Below are 19099 nucleotides of genomic sequence, written 5' to 3' on the forward strand. Positions count from 1 at the left end.
GGCTAAAAAAGCAAGCAGTTTTGAAAAGATTCAGCTGGGAGAACATCTAGTGATTAATTAAGTTAATTGATATCAGGTCTGTAACATGATTAGCTATAAAAGCTTTGTCTTAGAGAAGCAGAGTCTCTCAGAAGTAAAGATGGGCAGAGGCTCTCCAATCTGTGAAAGACTGCGTAAAAAAATTGTGGAAAACTTTAAAAACAATGTTCCTCAACGTCAAATTGCAAAGGCTTTGCAAATCTCATCATCTACAGTGCATAACATCATCAAAAGATTCAGAGAAACTGGAGAAATCTCTGTGCGTAAGGGACAAGGCCGGAGACCTTTATTGGATGCCCGTGGTCTTCGGGCTCTCAGACGACACTGCATCACTCATCGGCATGATTGTGTCAATGACATTACTAAATGGGCCCAGGAATACTTTCAGAAACCACTGTCGGTAAACACAATCCGCCGTGCCATCAGCAGATGCCAACTAAAGCTCTATCATGCAAAAAGGAAGCCATATGTGAACATGGTCCAGAAGCGCCGTCGTGTCCTGTGGGCCAAGGATCATTTAAAACGGACTATTTCAAAGTGGAATAGTGTTTTATGGTCAGACGAGTCCAAATTTGACATTCTTGTTGGAAATCACGGACGCCGTGTCCTCCGGGCTAAAGAGGAGGGAGACCTTCCAGCATGTTATCAGCGTTCAGTTCAAAAGCCAGCATCTCTGATGGTATGGGGGTGCATAAGTGCATACGGTATGGGCAGCTTGCATGTTTTGGAAGGCTCTGTGAATGCTGAAAGGTATATAAAGGTTTTAGAGCAACATATGCTTCCCTCCAAACAACGTCTATTTCAGGGAAGGCCTTGTTTATCTCAGCAGGACAATGCAAAACCACATACTGCAGCTATAACAACAGCATGGCTTCGTCGTAGAAGAGTCCGGGTGCTAACCTGGCCTGCCTGCAGTCCAGATCTTTCACCTATAGAGAACATTTGGCGCATCATTAAACGAAAACTACGTCAAAGACGACCACGAACTCTTCAGCAGCTGGAAATCTATATAAGGCAAGAATGGGACCAAATTCCAACAGCAAAACTCCAGCAACTCATAGCCTCAATGCCCAGACGTCTTCAAACTGTTTTGAAAAGAAAAGGAGATGCTACACCATGGTAAACATGCCCCGTCCCAACTATTTTGAGACCTGTAGCAGAAATCAAAATTGAAATGAGCTCATTTTGTGCATAAAATTGTAAACTTTCTCAGTTTAAACATTTGCTATGTTATCTATGTTCTATTGTGAATAAAATATTGGCTCATGTGATTTGAAAGTCTTTTAGTTTTCATTTTATTAAAATTTAAAAAACGTCCCAACTTTTCCGGAATTCGGGTTGTACAATTTAGGACAATACAAGCAATCAACCCAACAAAAGAGCAACAATACATAAGTGATGTGACAAGTCCCGGTTGGTCTATCGCAATACACATTGCAGGTTTTTTTTTTTTTTTATATATATATATATATATATATATTTTTTTTTTTTTTTGAAGAATAATTAAAAGGAAAACAAGTATGAAGAACAATAAAAGAATAGAGAACGCTATCTTTAGATGGTCAAGGGTTTTTTTTTTGTCTTTTTTTTGGGGGGGGGGGGGTGACATGTTCAGCTTTCCACAAATAGATTACAAAACAGAGTGTGTGTGTGTGTGTGTGTATTGAGAGAGGGAGAGGGATTTTCACTTGCCGATGCCAATATTTAGAAATCAAGGCAGCCGATGGCCGATATATGATACCGATTCTTTTTTTTTTTTTTTTTTGTTTTTTTTTTGCCGATATGTTTGACCGATTTTCTTTCTTTTTTTTTTCATCTCATAAAAGTGAGTTTGAGCAAATTATTGCAGGGTACAAAATAGTAATAGAAGTAGTAGCCTAATTTAGAGTAATCATACATGGCTCAAAACTTAAGAAACTTCTCAAAACAATGTTTATGTTTACTGACAGACACCAGTGTTTCCCACTGACTGCAAATTAATTATCTGCCAGCAGGAGGCACTGTTGGAGCGGAGATATAGCGGTTTCCCCAGTAACGGCTGTAATCAAATAAGTGCTGTTCAAACGCTAATTTATCAGGCATTACAGGAGAGACGAAATGAAAATGACATTGAAGCTTTTCTGAAGACATTCAGTTATTTTCAAAGATACATTCATATAAAAACACCCGAGCTGCATTTTAATTTTGACTTGTGAAGCACACATTTTATTCAATGAAATATACGCCTTTTGGGAAATCTATTTGTGGCGGTCAGTTTTGAAATAATGACAAGCCGTCACAAATAACTCAATGTATAGGAAACACACTGCCCTAAGTCAAATAGACATAATGATAACAAAAATAAGGACATATTACACAACCTGCTGCTCCTAACTGCTTAAAAGAGTGTGCTGGCCACGAGCGATGACATGAAGATATTGTTATATTCGATATTGGATATTGCATGATAAGTTAATGTGCACATTATAATCAGCTCAGAAGTTATGTCTGAATTGAACGTGTTTCTACTTTCACATACAAATGACTTTCCAGCCTCATGCCGATTAATTTAAAATGCCAAAAATTGGCCTATCAAGTTTGCTAAAACCTGGCAACCCTTCTCCCTTCTCAGAAGAGTTTAGAGCTTCAAGAGTATAGGGTTTCACTGGTGGTGACCGTGTTACTGACCTCACACATTGCTTCCAAACACAATTTTTTACTACCACATTCCTGTTCATGATCATTCTGGTTGCATGTGAAGGCAGCATTAGTAAAAACAGGCAGACACAATGGTAGCTTTAGCAACATTAGCCTTACAGAGAGCCAAGAAGCTCTTTTGGAAAACAAAATTATGATGCGTAATGCTTACTTTGTTTGGAGTCTGGATGTTTGTGATCCCTCTTTCAAAAGCAATCTTTGCACAAGTCCAGCGCTAAACTGATCCTAGTTTGTGAGGGAGTCCGGTGTAAAATGTTAGTACGAAGTATATGACTTTTCCTTTTTTTTTCGGGACAATTCATTCGAAAATATAATTTAACTACCGTGTCCTCAGAGGTCTATGTTGGTGCATCCCAACACACAACACCTTTAATGGCTCTTTGGAGCTGACATTGTACCTGGACCGCAGCTCCAGGGGCTAATAGGGCAGAGAGCAACACATATGGGCGGGACTTTCACCGACTATGTTGTCATAGTCTGGAACTGCTTGTGTGGAGAAACTGTTTATTTTTTGGGATTATAAAACAATGAGTGAGTGGATTCTTACCATTATAGTCGGGTTGTTTTCACACACTGCAGCCACACAACTGTGTTCAAACTCCTTATAAAAGTGATTTTTGCATTCTATGGCACCTTTAACATCTTCCTCTCAGTTTCTATAGTGAACGGAATTACTAAGTTTCTGTCTTTTTGGTTGTGAAAAACTTGGAAGATAGAGTAATAATCTTTTCTCTCTCTCTCTCTCTTGCTCCTTGTTTTTTTTTTTTTTTTTTTTAATTGGTCATGCCGCTGAGGCTGCTAGGGCTAAGCAAGCATAAGCAGAAGAAAATTGCAGATTCTAGACAGACTTCTAAAAGATAATTGTGTTGTTGCTTCCATGAAAAGCTACAACAGTGCACTCACGTGGTTTCTTATCACCTATTTAGTGCCAGGGTAATGAGAGAAAAGGCACCAGTTCTGTACATGTTTGTGTGGGACACGCTCTGTTCTCTCTCAGTTTTCCTCCTCCTTTGCCACTCTTTTCTGTCTCTTTCCTCCTCTTAGGCTGTAGGATGTGGGCAGCAGCAGAGGTATAGGGTCTCTGAGGCTTAAAGGGGCTCCTGAGGGACCAGGGTCTGCTTCTTTAATCTGTTTGTAACCTGGTAAACTGGAAACAGCTCAAGAGAGCAGCAAGGAGAATATGTCCTACAAAGATGCTTTTGTTTACTCCAGTTATTCACATCCCTTGGCTTTCTTCTGTCATTTTGTAAAGTGCAGAACTCTGAATCCCTGAGGCTGATGTGGAAAGAGACCAGAAAAAATTAGAAGCTTTGCTAAAATCATAATTTATTCATTATGTTTGTATTCCAAGGACAGTATGTTTTAGCATACAGCTTATGTGTGCAGTTATGCAAAATTGCTAAAATATTGATTGTTTTTAAACCAGTTTCCTTTCATTTTAGATTAACAGATAGCCTCGCCCCCAAAGTCACACCATTGGTTGAACCAGTGACAAAACTATCATTCATAAGTTTAGGGTGAGTATTTATTTTTATTTTATTTTATTTTATTTTATTTTATTTTATTTTATTTTATTTTATTTTATTTTATTTTATTTTATTTTATTTTGAGAGAGAAAGAAAGAGAGAGAGATTAATACTTTCCACCAAATCAGCATATTAGAATGATTTTTGAATTATTTTGTGACACTGGAGATTATAGTTATAGCTGCTGGAAATTCACCTTTGCCATTAAAAGGAACAAATTACATAAAAATGAATTAGTTATTTTAAACTGCAGTAATATTTCACTATAATTCTTAAGTCTTTTTTTATCAAATAAATGTGTCCTTGGTCATGATGAGAGCCATTTGTAAGAGACTACTATGTTCAAAAACACATTTAAAAAAGTCTATAATTTTTCTTCACCGTACTGTATATGCTTGTATTTTATAGTGTGATAGGCATATTTATTTATTTATTTATTTTCCACCTCACAGTTTCAATCCAAATGAGGCTGATTATAGATTACTCATATAGAACTTCCCCTTTGCCCTTCTGTTTCCTCATTTGCAAGAGGAAGAGGCAAGACATATCACCATCGTTCAGGGTTATTTCAGTGAATTTGCTGTGTAGGAGTTGCATTAAACTAAAGCACATTTCCATAGTCATCATTCTAAGCCTTGATTCAGTTCAGTGCATGTGCATGTTGCTGTCCGTGGTGCTGAATCAGGTCAAGTCAATAAGATGGTTTCACACAGAGATATTTAGGGTCTTTAAGCACTAATTAGCATTTTAATTGAATCAGAATTTAAATAAACATTAACATTAAACATAAAATAATCAAATGGAATGTTGTTTCCCACATAGCTTTGATAAACTCACCATACATCAAACCCTGGTGACATGAAATCTTACTTGGCTACAATGACCTGCAAAGCAGACTAGACTTGATGCTAATAATCTAATAGACTAGTGATTGAATTGCAAGATCATTCTCTTATCAAATTAGATGATTTTGCAGTGCAGTTTAAATGCTTTCAACATTAGATGTGAGCATTTGCTGTATTTGGATGGCTTTCAAATAGGAAAAAAAGCCTGTACAAAAGAAAATAATAATATTAAAGAAGTCACAGCCCACAAATGATAAGACAGGGAGGTAATTATTTGTTCATCTAGGGTTCTTTGTGAGACATTAGCACAGCTTGAGTTGAGAAATCATTATTTTTGCAGGGTTCATCTCCACAAACATCCGCTTCACTTCTCACTGTGTGTGTGTGTTTGAGCACATGCCCCACATCGACTCATTGTGTCTGTCTGAATCTGTAAGTATTCGATTTAAAGGATTACGCTGGAAGTTGGCATGAAAACCTCACACACCTACCCAATGGCCCACTACATGTGTGTATTTTAAAATGTTTCTCTCTGCTCAGGCAACTGCAGGACATTATGCTGGCCATGGCATCGTGTTTACAGTTCAATGTTTTAAATGTCCATATGTCCATGCCATCTGTCTTCTAAAGCCCTACCTCTGTTTAAATGAGAAATGTGCTGCAACGAAGTCACAGTTAGCAAATGAACAGAAATAAGTTCTGTCCATCATAATGCCCCACATACACAGAGATTTGCACAGAGAAAAACACCATGATATCATCTGTTAGTACATGTGATGTTTACTAAGCAAGTGTGCTGAGAACAATGTGGGTCATGAGATACTTGTGAGGTTGTTAGATTATTTACTTATGGTCAACACTTGGACATATCAACTCTATCATACACATTTTGCAATTATAGTACACCAAACTATGAAACAACATAAAGTGAAGTACCATCATGTTATGTTTTGGATACCAGTGCCCATTATGGGATGCTGGATTGCTGGTGCAATCATGAGAAACACAACTTCCAAATTTATATTTGTGACTTGTAATTTAAGATACTGTTTTAATTTCTTTGGCCAGTGCAGTCCAGATCATTAGACTTCAGTTGGCATCTTTGGTGTTCCCTAACATTACCTTTGCAGTCAATTTAATTTTCAAATTCAAATTTTCCTTTGTTGGAGTGACAGAGTATTGACACATTCACAGCTACTGGAACTCACAGTTTACTACAGGTTTTAGTAACCCTGTATGGTAACATGCACATTCATTACACAGTAAGCATTCCATTTTTCCAGATTGTGGAGGCTGAGCCTGGGAATTCAACCTTGCCACTAGCAGCTCTCTCTCTTTGACCTAGAATCCCATGCTGCTTATTGGGGCAGGGCTCATGCCAGAGGGAGTGGAGTGACCGGGTAAATAACAGGATGCTGATCCCAACAACCTTTTTTTGAGTAGGTATGGGATGGATGCTTTAATCCAGTTTCTAATCCACACCACTGCCATCCATCACCCTTAGGCCACCACACTCCACTTCTGTGTGAAAGCATGCAGCTAGTAGCCACACATACACAGGGCTCTTTTTCTACTTCAGTCTGACAGAATTTGCGGGCTCTTGTGTTTAGTTCAACTAAATTTGTCATTTCAACAAAACATGATTTTTTTTTCAATCTAAAAGCAATTTCTGTAGGATATATATTATCCCCTCTGATGCAAAATTTGTCAGTAAAATAAGTGATTTATTTATGTTTATTTATATTGTGTTTTCTATTTTATTAACCCATATTTAAATGTATTCTGTTGTTCATAGCAGGTAAATATTCTCAATCAATCAATCAATCCATTCCAGTGACTTTACATACATAGATAAAAAAAAACTATCTGTTTAATAACTATAATGAAAAGTAAAACCTTCATTAATTGCTTTAAAATGAAACACCCTGTGGGATGCTGAAGCTCTATTACTGTTCATGATTATCCTTTAATGTAAAATGTTTGAAATAACTAAAGCCATTGACATCTAGTTGATAGTAATTCATATGAATTAAGGTTTAGCAGCAAAGACTGTGAACTCTACAGTTGAAATAAATAAGTGGCACCATAATGGAAATAAATAAAAAGGAATATAAGCAATGAACACAATTTAATATATTTTTTATGAAATCTGAGGGACCTTGAACGTGGTAGTTCCCTTGCTGTCTATGCGAGGGTCAGAGAGATCTAAGATTTCATCAAAAAATATCTTAAATTGTGTTTTGAAGATACACAATAGTCAATAATAGTCTTATGGGTTTGGAACAACATGAGGGTGAGTAATTAATGACAGAATTTTCATTTTCATTGTCATGTACAGTTCATTACTATGCCAAACCCTCCAAGAGTTGTTATGATAGAAATATAAATAATAATATAATACAAAGTTATGTAGTATTAAATAGTTCCTTAACAATATGTATTTTTAATATATGTGTATATATGTTAACAAGCCTACCATGCATAAAGATATACTAATAATGTGTATCATGCACATAATTCAGATAATTTTCTGTTCATATGGCAGAGAACACATTACAACTGTGTCACAGATATGTTTCAGGTCACTGTAAAGCTGCTATATATGTATATTTGTATACGGCAGGATGAAGTCATTGTGGGATGTTTTTGGCATGTCTGGTTTACAGACTCCTGAACTCTGTGTGCACCCGCTCATTATCTGAAAAAAAGCATGGCGCTCTCTCTCTAACGATGCCATGACTCAGACTATCTCCCACTCAATGGACTGTAGATCAGCTGCTAGAACAGCTTCTGTTTTTATGACACCATGAGAGAAAATAATCACAGCAACTTAATAGTGATTCCTGGAGCCATTTGGCTTAAAGGGATTTTTATTTTAGCTAAATATCTGGGTGGATAGAGCTCTCCCCTCCTCACTGTGATATTGCAACCTGCGTGTCCCCTGGTTACCCCCCTTCCCCCATCCTGTAATAAAGTGAGACATAAGCATCTTATGGTTAAAATGAGCTGAACTGGGATAATGTGGAATCCATCTCGCCGCGAGAGCAGCTTCATGCGCCATTATCTGTCTTACCATGGCTAGACCAACATCTCTACACCGGGCAACTCTCCCTCTTTTTATTTGTTCCTCCCGATGTAATCTTCTCTTTGCTTCCTGCTCATATCATTACACAAAAGTTACGTGAGCTTTCCGTGCTATTCTTCAATGAGTAAGTATATTTGAGTTTGCCTGTGAGCCACTAAAGATTCATCGTTCTATATTTAGATTCAAAACACCTGATGCGGAAATAACCCCATACCTCTTCTGGTGGTTTAGAGTGTGTGTGGCGGAAGTCAAGTGTGTGTGTGTGTGTGTGTGTGTGTGTGTGTGTGTGTGTTGTGGGAGTGGCTTCCAGGGCAGGGGACAGTGTTAGTGTGTCAATCGAAACACCAGCAGATTGAATCTCAGCAAGCGTCTGTCTCCTTACATATAGCATCTGTGTGGAGTTAGACTACACCACTGTGGTGAGTACATACATATTTAATGTCTTTTAACCAATTAAAATAAATAATTATGATGAGTAGACTGGATAGTTTGTAAATCAAAGTTTTGCTGGGTTGAATGTTGGACAAAGATCATCTATAATTTTATTATTATTTTTTTAAATCATGTAAATCAAGTGTTATATAAATGAATGCATTATTATATTAAATATTAATAACCTCTTTGTCAGATCATTTATATCTGATTGTCAAGATATTAAACTCTTGGTAATTGTGGCATGTAAAAGGGAAGTAAGATCTGCTGAGGTGCCTGTGGATTGCTTGAGTTGGCTGTGAAGTTCTTTCTCTGGGTTAGCTGGCTACATCGTCATTCTTTTGATATCGTGGGCTATTTTTAGTTCTCCATCCATTATTTGGTCAGTCCATGAAGGAGCAATGTTCTTAATGCTCTACTGTGGTCATTACCTCAGAGAATTTCATCTTGGATGTTGTTTGACGAAGCTGTTGTGCAGGGCCGCTAGTCACAAGCATTGCTAACCTGCCTGGAAGCATTCCCATCAGAGCATCGGGAGGAAGGCTGATCTATTTAAAGAAGCTTAACAATTATGGTCAGGAAAGTAAAGGTGAAAAGCCAATGACAAGCACTTTCCATGCATTCCGATATGATTGCTGCATTCCGATATGATTGCAACACTGAATCAAAAGCATTGTGTTTCTAGTTCTGAGGACGAGGACATGATCTTTCATACTTGGGTGAAAACATTTTACTCTCAATGCTTCAGTATCTGTAGTATAGATCTGAGGCAACATGCCCAGATGGAAAAAAGAAGGATTGCTCAGAGATAGTTTTAGTTTTGCAGGTATGAGTAAGTTTCAATGTTGTAGAATTTGTTTGACATGCAGTACAAGTATAGAGCTATTAAATTGTGGATAACGTAGTCCAGATACTTTGATCTTGAAAGAACTTAATGAGAAATCAGGGTGTTAAACCACAATACACCCTCATGGTGACAAGTGACTTATAAGATTGATTAATTTAACCGATTCGTTAAAAACCGCTGATTCATTCATAAATTGAGATTTAGTGAGACATAGATTTGTCTATTCAGACATTTCTTTTGAACACACTGATTCATGAAATTTCTAAATGTACGGTATAAGCATTTTTTGAATGTTTTTGAAACTCTTTGAGGTTTTGAAAGGTTTGACATTTTTGAAACTGTGTGTTGCTTGGTGCTGTTGTAGCTTTGTAACTATTTTCATTTGCAGTGCAAAAACATGACCTGGCAATATTGTGTCTAAAGTGCAAGTTTCTCAGCACTACATTCTTGTTTATTGAACTGTCAGATAAAAGCCATATGTTACTCAAAATCATGCAGTTGTTTTTCCAGAATATCAGGCTGAGCCTTGTGCCTAGAGAACTACACTTGCTCCCACAACTAGCTCAGTTTCTTTTCTCAATTTATCAGAACTTCTCTAAATATATCACTAAACCTTGGTTATGAATGGCCTTACATGTACTAAGTTCCAGAAAATTCTTCTGTTTTGTAGTAAAATGGATATGCCAGATTGAGTGTATTCCGCTTGTCATGTAATATTTCCTTTCCTTTATACTTCCAGAGCTATTTATCAGTCTTTTTCTCTCTTGCTTTCTCCCTTTCAGATCACTTTCTCATTTTTCTTTCTCACAGTGTTTTCCCCCTGTTTTCAGCATTTTATACTCTATAAATTATTTTTAACACTCCCATAATTCTTCTCTGAACACCCTTTCACTGTAATCATATAGGGCATATTTAGCTCATAACGCAGGTGCCTATAACCAGATTAGAATTAATTGGCTTCCCTAAATAAAACTGTTCCTCACATGGATTAGCTGTCAGAATCCATGTTTAATTTGTTTGTTTAAGGTTTATTTTCAACCTTCACAGTAGACGCAAGTCCAACATAACTGCCTCCCTTTGTCAAGATGGCGGCTGCTATAATACACCACAGCTGGATATCTTTTACCAGCGTTTATCTCATGTTTTCATCCTGTGGTTTGAGGCAGCTCATCTTGTAGTGGATATTAAAAACAAAAGGGGACAAAGTCAATTTGGTCTGTTCTGTAATCTGATCACGGCAGATCTGGTCATTTAATCAGAGACCTAAACACAAACACTGGCCGGGCCATTGATGAGGAAGGGGGCATGCTGCTGGTTTATTAAACCTATCACAGCATGTGCTAATTAAATAATGGAGCCGTACACACATACCAAAGGGTGAAAAATGACTGCTGTGGCATTTCATTCTCCAAATGTTACCATGTTTGACCTTGCTTTTAGCATAAATATTTGCTTTTGTGCGTACGACAGAGTGGCAGCGTATGATAGAGTGGCAGCGTAAGAGTGAAAATGCCTACTGAGCTATTGAGAGAAAAACCTCAAACCATAGGGAGAAATAAAAAGGTTCACAGAGTTTGATTACCATGCTGGCTAATAGTGTAAAGAGGGAGGGTATGTACACAGGAGCCTGTCCTCCAACAAAAAACGACCATATAGGTCGTTGGTGCAAGCACCTTTTTACAACCTATATTTACGTTTTAAAGTTAAGTGCCCTCTAGCGGGCGTAACAATAATGACAGTATCGCGTTGCGTCTGTAATCATGAAATGACGTATAACGTCATTACCAATCAAAACGCATGTTTATTTAAATGCAATGTGTGGGCTTTTTACACCGATCTCACAGTATTTCCTACATATTTTACTAGGTGGCTCATTCGTTGGAATGACCACACCTAACCCCACCCCTAAACCTAACCCTCACAGAAATCATGCTACGTTATGATTTATTGAGCATATACATTTTTGTTCACGTCCGTTCCCTGGGATTGAACCCATGATAACATGATTACATATCAAGGTATAACGCAATAATCTACCAACTGAGCTAAACGAAACGCAAATCAGAGTAAAAATAAAAGAGTACAAAACATTAATATGAAAACGACCTTTTGCCGATAGGGGCGCAATTGTAGTATACGCTCTGATGGGTCGTATTTCAGGGATTTGGACAAACGACCTATACGAGCGTATTGGTTGGAGGACAGGTTGGTACACAGTGTGCCCATGTGCTTTTTTCTGATGCTTTTTGAAGCATATGAATGGCTGTGGAGGTTATGCTTGGGTGGGAGTTTAATTGTGGATAGAATTGTGTTGGAAATATGCAAATGTTTTTTGTTTGGTTGGTTTTTTGGGGGGGAAATTAGTCCTGCTGAAATTTGGTTCATGGTACCTGAATTAACTTTTTGGTGAAGTTGTGGTTCATTGATGATCTCACAGTCTAAAGTCATGTGGTATGTTGATATAAGGGTGACTGGGGCAAATCCCACCTTTTACAGTATATTTATAAATGCTGGTTTATTTTTTAAATAATCAGTATGTGCAGAAAAAAACTTAAGGTATGGTCAAATTCACCGTTGTTTGGTAAATGTTCATAAGTGAAATCCAGTCATCTCAATAGTATTCCATGTGATCTGCAATTTAATGTGAGGACGAAAGATTTACCCAAATAGGTTTTGCATCAGGTTCAAGTTGAAAATTGCTTCTGTGAGCTGTGCTTCATACAATGACATTAGACAAAGGGCCTTTTTACCCATAAAATTGTATCCTTTTCTAATGTGACCATATCATTGAAGTCTCTAAAACTTTAAACATTACTTTCAAAGAAAGGTAGAGTGATTGACCTTTTGTATAAACATGCCTTTATTTTCATCTCATATGTCATATGGCATTTGAGTGAATTTTTTAAAACACAACAACTTTTAGTAATTTACACATAGATCACAGTTACCCCATGGCACTGAATGGTTAACATATATTTATATAGTATGGGATTTACATAGTACTTTAAATTAAATAAAAAAAAGCCGTCCCATATTGGAAACCATCATTCAAAACAATATCTTTCCAGCAGGTATAATCTTGCATAAAGAGATAATGTCCCGAAGGGTGGTAAATGATGTTGTCCGGACAGCATACCTGTCTCATTCTGAGAGCTCAGTAATTGGATGTTTTCTGATCTAAGCAAAGTATCCGTCTTGCCTGCCAAACAATGTTTTAGATGATATTTCACAAAGCCCTGTATCTCTTATCACACCTGCTCCTGTTCACCTGCTGTTGATTAATATCCCCGGAAGGTTTGCACCTGATGCTCTGTGCTTGATCCTAGCCCCACTAGAAATACCCAGAATTCCATTCACGTGTCGGTCGGCTCATCTTTGTTTCTGTTGGCGTCAGATAGACTTTGAATGGGAGTTGCCTCAGATCCTCTGAAGTGTCAATCTGCAGATCAAGGCAAAAGAAAGATTTCACTTAGATTGCATTAGGTAGGTTTTTATTTATTGAGCTCTAGCTGTGGGAGCATATGTGTTGAAGAAAGAATGATGCATGTTTATGAGAGAGAGAGAGAGGGGGGGAGGGAGAGAGAGATGAAAATATAGAGAATGCAGATGTGCTCTTGCATTGCTTCTGCATAGGTTTGACTGGTATTTCACAAAACTCTTGCACAAGGAATTAATTACTCACACTTATAGCATTGTTTTCTAATTGACTAGCTGAAGCCCAATGAAATTTGCAAGGTGCAGTTCCTATCATGTAGTTGTGAGACTAGGTTGTGAAGCATGCAGCAGACTACTGCAATCTGGCATTCTTTACTAGATCTGTCCAGCATCACTGCACTGTGATCCAGAAGCCTGAATAGACACTTTAAGATATTTAAAAATGCATCTAAATCACAAGCCTGGATAAATGCCTGATTATAACGTGCCTCTCCGTCTTTTGATCATCATTTGATGAATCACTGCTGACTTGACGGCTTGAAAATCTACACAAACACGTCTTTTAAACAAAATACCACAGGTGGTAATAGCATAGTGTAATTTGTGCCAGGCAAATTAAAAGTGAATATAGCTCACAATCTATATCAGGCCTAATTTGCATAGAAAGTTTGCACTAAAAAAAAAAAAAGACATTGACTTAAAGGTACAATTTGTAAGATATTTGCAGTAAAATATCCAAAAACCACTAGGCTAGTGTTATATATTTTGTCCAGCTGATTACTAACAATATCTCTAATGTTTTCAACTACTTGTAAATTATAAGAAAATTCCCATTCTAAACAGTGACATGGGGCAGTGCAGTCGCCTGTCAATGACGTCAGTTACCCTTTGTTACCGGCTTTACTGACGTAGAAACCACATGACAACAGTGTCATGGACAAATCCGGAAGTAGCTTCGTGACAAACTTCAACTAGAAAGAGATGCCGATCTCGCTTGTGTTTTACTCGACAGGTGAGTTGTTTTGATTCGTATCTTTACAGAAAACGTATGCTATTATAACGATCAACAAGATTAATATTATGGGGCATACACGCCATACGTGGGGCATTGTGTCTGTAGACCCGCGCGAGGACGTGTCTGATCCGTTGTCTGATTGCGTCTTTGCATTGACTTTGTAAGTAATCTACTCGCACAAATCGTTGAACTCGCGTTAAATCCATGATTTATCTTTCCGTCTGATTGATGGCCATCAGCAGTTGGGTCGAAGGCAACAAATCCCATCATTCCACGCTCCTTCTTAGCGTCATCAAACCACGCGATTGTTATTGTTTTGATAGTGTGCCTCTATTGGCAGGTCCTACAACCTGTACCTTTAAACTGAAATCTGGCTTGTTAGTAACTAAGATGCAGTGTTTTAAACAGAAATATTGCAAACAAAAGTGATGCAACTATTTAGTGTATTTGTCCTAAAATGTTTGATTAAACAATTTTGACCTTGAGGGAACTTAAAATAGTTATCAATGTAGTCATGAATAATTACAAGAAAGAACTATTTATGTATACAGACTTTTTTTTATGAATTACGGGAATTCCTTTCCTATTCTTGTAATTATAAATTGAAGTTGGGATTTATCTCTATTTTTGCTGCTTGAGTAGACTTTACAGTATCATAAACTCAAGATATTCATAATAATATGCCTGCTTCTTTTACTCCATAAAATAAAAGTACCAGGATAAAAATAAATAAATTGTAATAATATACAGTACCAGCTCGGGATACTACCTAGGGATATAATGGCACACAAAAATTACTGTTTCGGTACAAACCCCTGGATTGGTATGTTTTCAGTACACCGGGGAGAAAAAAACAAATAGCTTCTTTTTTTCATTATTCATCTTAGTTATTGAAGAAACTATGACTTTGTCTAACTTCAGAAAGTCAATCTTTGTACTGTAGTTTATAGAGATTTTAAGAGCTTCCACTTTTGAAGGTAAAATATTTTTAGTAAGATATATATTTCAGTCAGAATTATTGCGCTATCCATTCTACTGTGCCCTGTCTGTTTAATGTGCAAATGCACATCTGTGCTCGTTCATTAAAGTCTGTGAAGTTTAACAGATACCCTTTGTGCAAAATAGAAATACTCATGTGAATTTACAAAAAAAGGATACAACCGTAAAAATCTGGTCTCAAATTACACAGTATACACATCTGGCAGGCTTCTTTAAACTGCACTCTTAATATAAATCACATCTCACATTTAAGACAATTTGGATTGTGTACCTTTCCTTCAGCAGCTCACTCTGTGTCCTCGGGTGTCTTTCAGATGTATTTGCGACACCAGCGTGTATTGATATATAAATGGTATTGTCCCAACCAAGGCTATTTGGGTTTACTATAGTCAGAATTTGAAAATCTCTAAAGGGGTCAAATACAAAAGAGAGACCTCAGTGAACTGAAAATGCTATTATTCCTTACAGTACAAATCATTGCTTGGAAGCAGATGAAATTCACTTATTCATTGTTCACTTGAAAGATTCATTCATTGTAACTTTGTAAAGTCAGCATGACAAATTGCCATTGGCTAAAGTGTTTTCTCCTATGGAATAACATGTAGTGATGAACTGCTCACAAGAAATGTCTGAATTTTGATTTCATGTTGACTTAAGTAGGTGTCTTGCTCAAGGGCACAATGGTGATGATTCATGGACCATTTTTGGTTACTAGCAAAGAGCACAGCACTACTCTTACTGCTGGAAAATGACCCACCACTTATGTATCTATCTTGACTAGGCTTTGAACTTGAATTTTTAGTTGTGGAAACTCAATGTTACACACATTTAATCAGTTGTGCTTTTTTGTTGTACACTATTCACTAAATCCATAATTAGAAGCTCCTCTTAGTCCGACCATCTGGCCTCAGCAGTGAGTTTAATCTGAGGATCAACATGAAGCTTGACAGTTTACATTTAACAAAGGTTTTAAAACTCCCCTTCCTCCATTCCCATTATTTCTTCCCTAAACTTATAAGATGTGCATATGTGGGAGTATTAAGTTCACAGTGTCCCATTTGGAAACTTGTACATAAAAAATAAAATAAAATAAATAAATAAATAAATAAATAAAAATAATAATAATTAAATAAATAAATGAATAAACCATTTGAAACAGATGTAAATATGTGCATATATATATATATATATATATATAAACACACACACACACACACACTACCATTAAAATGCTTGGGGTGGGTAAAATGTGTATATGTATTTGAAAGAAGTATGCATTTTATTTGATTAGTAATACAGTAAAAACACTGTAAAATATTATTGCCATTTTAAAAAAATGTTTTCTATTGTAGTATATTTTGAAATGTAGTTTGTTTTAGTGTTGGAAAACTTTTGTAACATTATAAATGTCTTTACCGTCACTCTTGATCAATTTTGTGTGTCCTTCTTTAATAAAAGTAAAAGCTTATTGACCCTAAACCTTTGCATGGTAGCGTAAATATGGGCATACTATAAAATAAAGATGACTTGTTAATGGATAAATGAAAGAAGGATTTAACAATCACATGATTATAATTATAGTAATAATGTATAAAAGATAAGCAATGAGAATTGGAGTGCTTCTGCTAGACATTTTGAGAACATATTGAGAACACTTTGAGTAAGAGGATAATGGAAGGTACGTATGACAGCCATGAGACCCTGAAAGTGTTTATGACAAGCAGATATTTGCAGAAAGACTAGATGGTCCATTATAATAGCAAAGCCAGTGAGCTTGAGGGCCATTGTGGCCGAGAGTGTTTGGAGTGGGGTTGTCATCGACTAGTTCTCATGGCACCGTACAACTCACTATGGTCTCTCCTGTTCTCTCTCATGGAATGACCCAATTAATTCATTCTTTTTTTTTTCTGTGTGTGTGTTTGTGTGTGTGTTGTCGCTATACCCTATCAACAGAGAGGCTGGCGAAGAAAACTGGGACGCAGAGAGCTGCCAAACGCTCCCATCGCCGGCAGTCTCCCACACCAAATGTCTGTGCAGCAAGCTGTCCACCTTTGCAGTGTTAGCGCAGAAAGCTAAAGAACCGGTGAGTGCTATCTTTACCTCTCCACACCTCACTTCACCCCGCAGCATTTGCTCGGGACAGGGCCTAGCCGACCGAGACCTCTGTGAAATTTGTCTTATGCATAACATATGCTGCCATACATCGAGAATATTGTTGTCTAACATTGTTTGAAGTGTTCGGTTGCTCTCTCGAAGGTCATTATCCTGTCTGGTCCACATATGCTAGATGCTGTAGCTAAAGAAAGATCAGAAACCGTGTTCTTGGGTAATTATTTTGTTTAAAGGTAGGGGCGTAACATTGTGACCATATGCACTGTTGCTGTGTCATTCGATGTGAACTTGCCTCCATAATGTGAGGGTACCGTACAGAAGCAGATGGTGGACCAGGTGTTTAATTTATCATGGTATGCATTATGCGTCAGGGTTTGTCTAGCTCGGGATTTCTCCCAGGTATAGTTTAAAGGCACTGATGCACAGCAATGTTGTTGTTTTTCTGTGATTATGAATATTAATCTCAATAAAGCAGTGATTATCAAAGTGTGAGCCATCGGGGGAGGAATGCATTACATTTACCGAGTAAACATTAAAAAGAAATACGGTGACGTTTTAAGATTTCAGACCGTTTAGTTAATATATTATTATATATTATATTTAATATAAATATATTAAAATATTCATCTAGGATCAGTTAAACTAATCAATAACAAGGCGATAACAAGTTTATAATGTTGAAAAGAGTTCTGTTTCAAAATAAATTCTGGTCTTTTTAACTTTTTATTCATCCTAAATAATATATTTTTTTTTTTACTAGTGTATTAAAATACAAAACAGTTATTAAAAAAAATTCTTACTTCATTATTGCTGTTTTCATTGTATTTTTCATCAAATAAATGCAGCCTTGATGCCAAATGTAGAAAACTCCTTAGATTACACCCATGAAATTGAAATAGGAGGAACAAAAATAAAAAATTTACAACTTTTTTTTTTTTTTTTTTTTTTTTTTTTTTTTTTTTTTTTAAGTATGATTCTGTGTTGAGTTGTGAAACAGTGACCTTTATTTTACATACATCCAATGATTTCAACCTGTCCTTTCTGAAATACGACCCATCAGAGCATATACTACAATTGCGCCCCTATCGGCAAAAGGTCGTTTTCATGTTAATGTTTTTTACTCTTTTATTTGCACTCTGATTTGCCTTTCGTTTAGCTCAGTTGGTAGATTATTGCGTTATACCTTGATATGTAATCATGTTATCATGGGTTCGATTCCAGGAAACGGACGTGCACGAAAATGTATATGCTCAATAAATCATAATTTAGCATGATTTCTGTGAGGGTTAGGTTTAGGGCTGGGGTTAGGTGTGGTCATTCCAACGAATAAGCCACCTAGTAAAATATGTAGGAAATACTGTGAGATCGGGGTAAAAAGCCCACACATTGCATTTAAATAAACGTGCGTTTTGATTGGTAATGACGTTATACGTCGTTTCATGATGACAGACGCAACAAGATCCTGTCATTATTTTTAACTTTAACTTTAAAACGTAAATATAGGTCGTAATAAATGCTTGCACAAATTACCTATATGGTCGTTTTTTGTTGGAGGACAGGCTCAATGATTTTCTGTAAAGCTGTTTTAAATAAAGTATTGTAAAAAACACTATATACGGTAGTTAATAGTGCAATTTTCAAGATTTTTGAATTTTTTTATTCTGCTGCCAATAGAAAAAAAATTTAGATTAAAAACATGCTTATATAACTATTGCTTTGACATGTTCCTAAACATGAATAGTAGCATCTTTAGCTTTTTGTTTGTTATGTTCATCTTATTTATTTTACAGTACAAACTAATGTTTGGAGTCCATGCTGAGTAGATATGTGTCACCTCTGAGTGGACTAGACACTAAGCATTGTATCGGTGATCGGCTTTTAGCTATCCAGGTTAATGACTCTTGCTGCTGCTTGTTATATTGACCCTCTTTTCACTTAATGGAAGTGAGAGGCCCAGCAGCTGCTCAGACCTCGATGTTCTAGGACTATGTGTCCTGTATATCTCTCTTTTTCCCTCTCTCTCTATAGATATATCGGTCCATGTCTCTATCTACATATTTATCTTTC

At 36.7% G+C, this 19099-nt stretch overlaps 1 protein-coding gene across 12 annotated transcripts in view; it reads left to right on the plus strand.

Annotated features, from left to right (window-relative positions):
* adgrb2 (adhesion G protein-coupled receptor B2) overlaps positions 1 to 19099 on the plus strand; it is a 300747-nt gene that overhangs the window by 215885 nt on the left and 65763 nt on the right. For all 12 annotated transcript variants that reach the window (XM_059556467.1, XM_059556463.1, XM_059556465.1 and 9 more), the window contains one exon: positions 16874 to 17003. In XM_059556467.1, the coding sequence (XP_059412450.1) occupies positions 16874 to 17003 (130 nt within the window). The remainder of the gene's footprint in view (positions 1 to 16873; positions 17004 to 19099) is intronic.

The sequence above is a fragment of the Carassius carassius genome, chromosome 8 (assembly GCF_963082965.1).
Source record: "Carassius carassius chromosome 8, fCarCar2.1, whole genome shotgun sequence".
Lineage (NCBI taxonomy): Eukaryota > Metazoa > Chordata > Actinopteri > Cypriniformes > Cyprinidae > Carassius > Carassius carassius.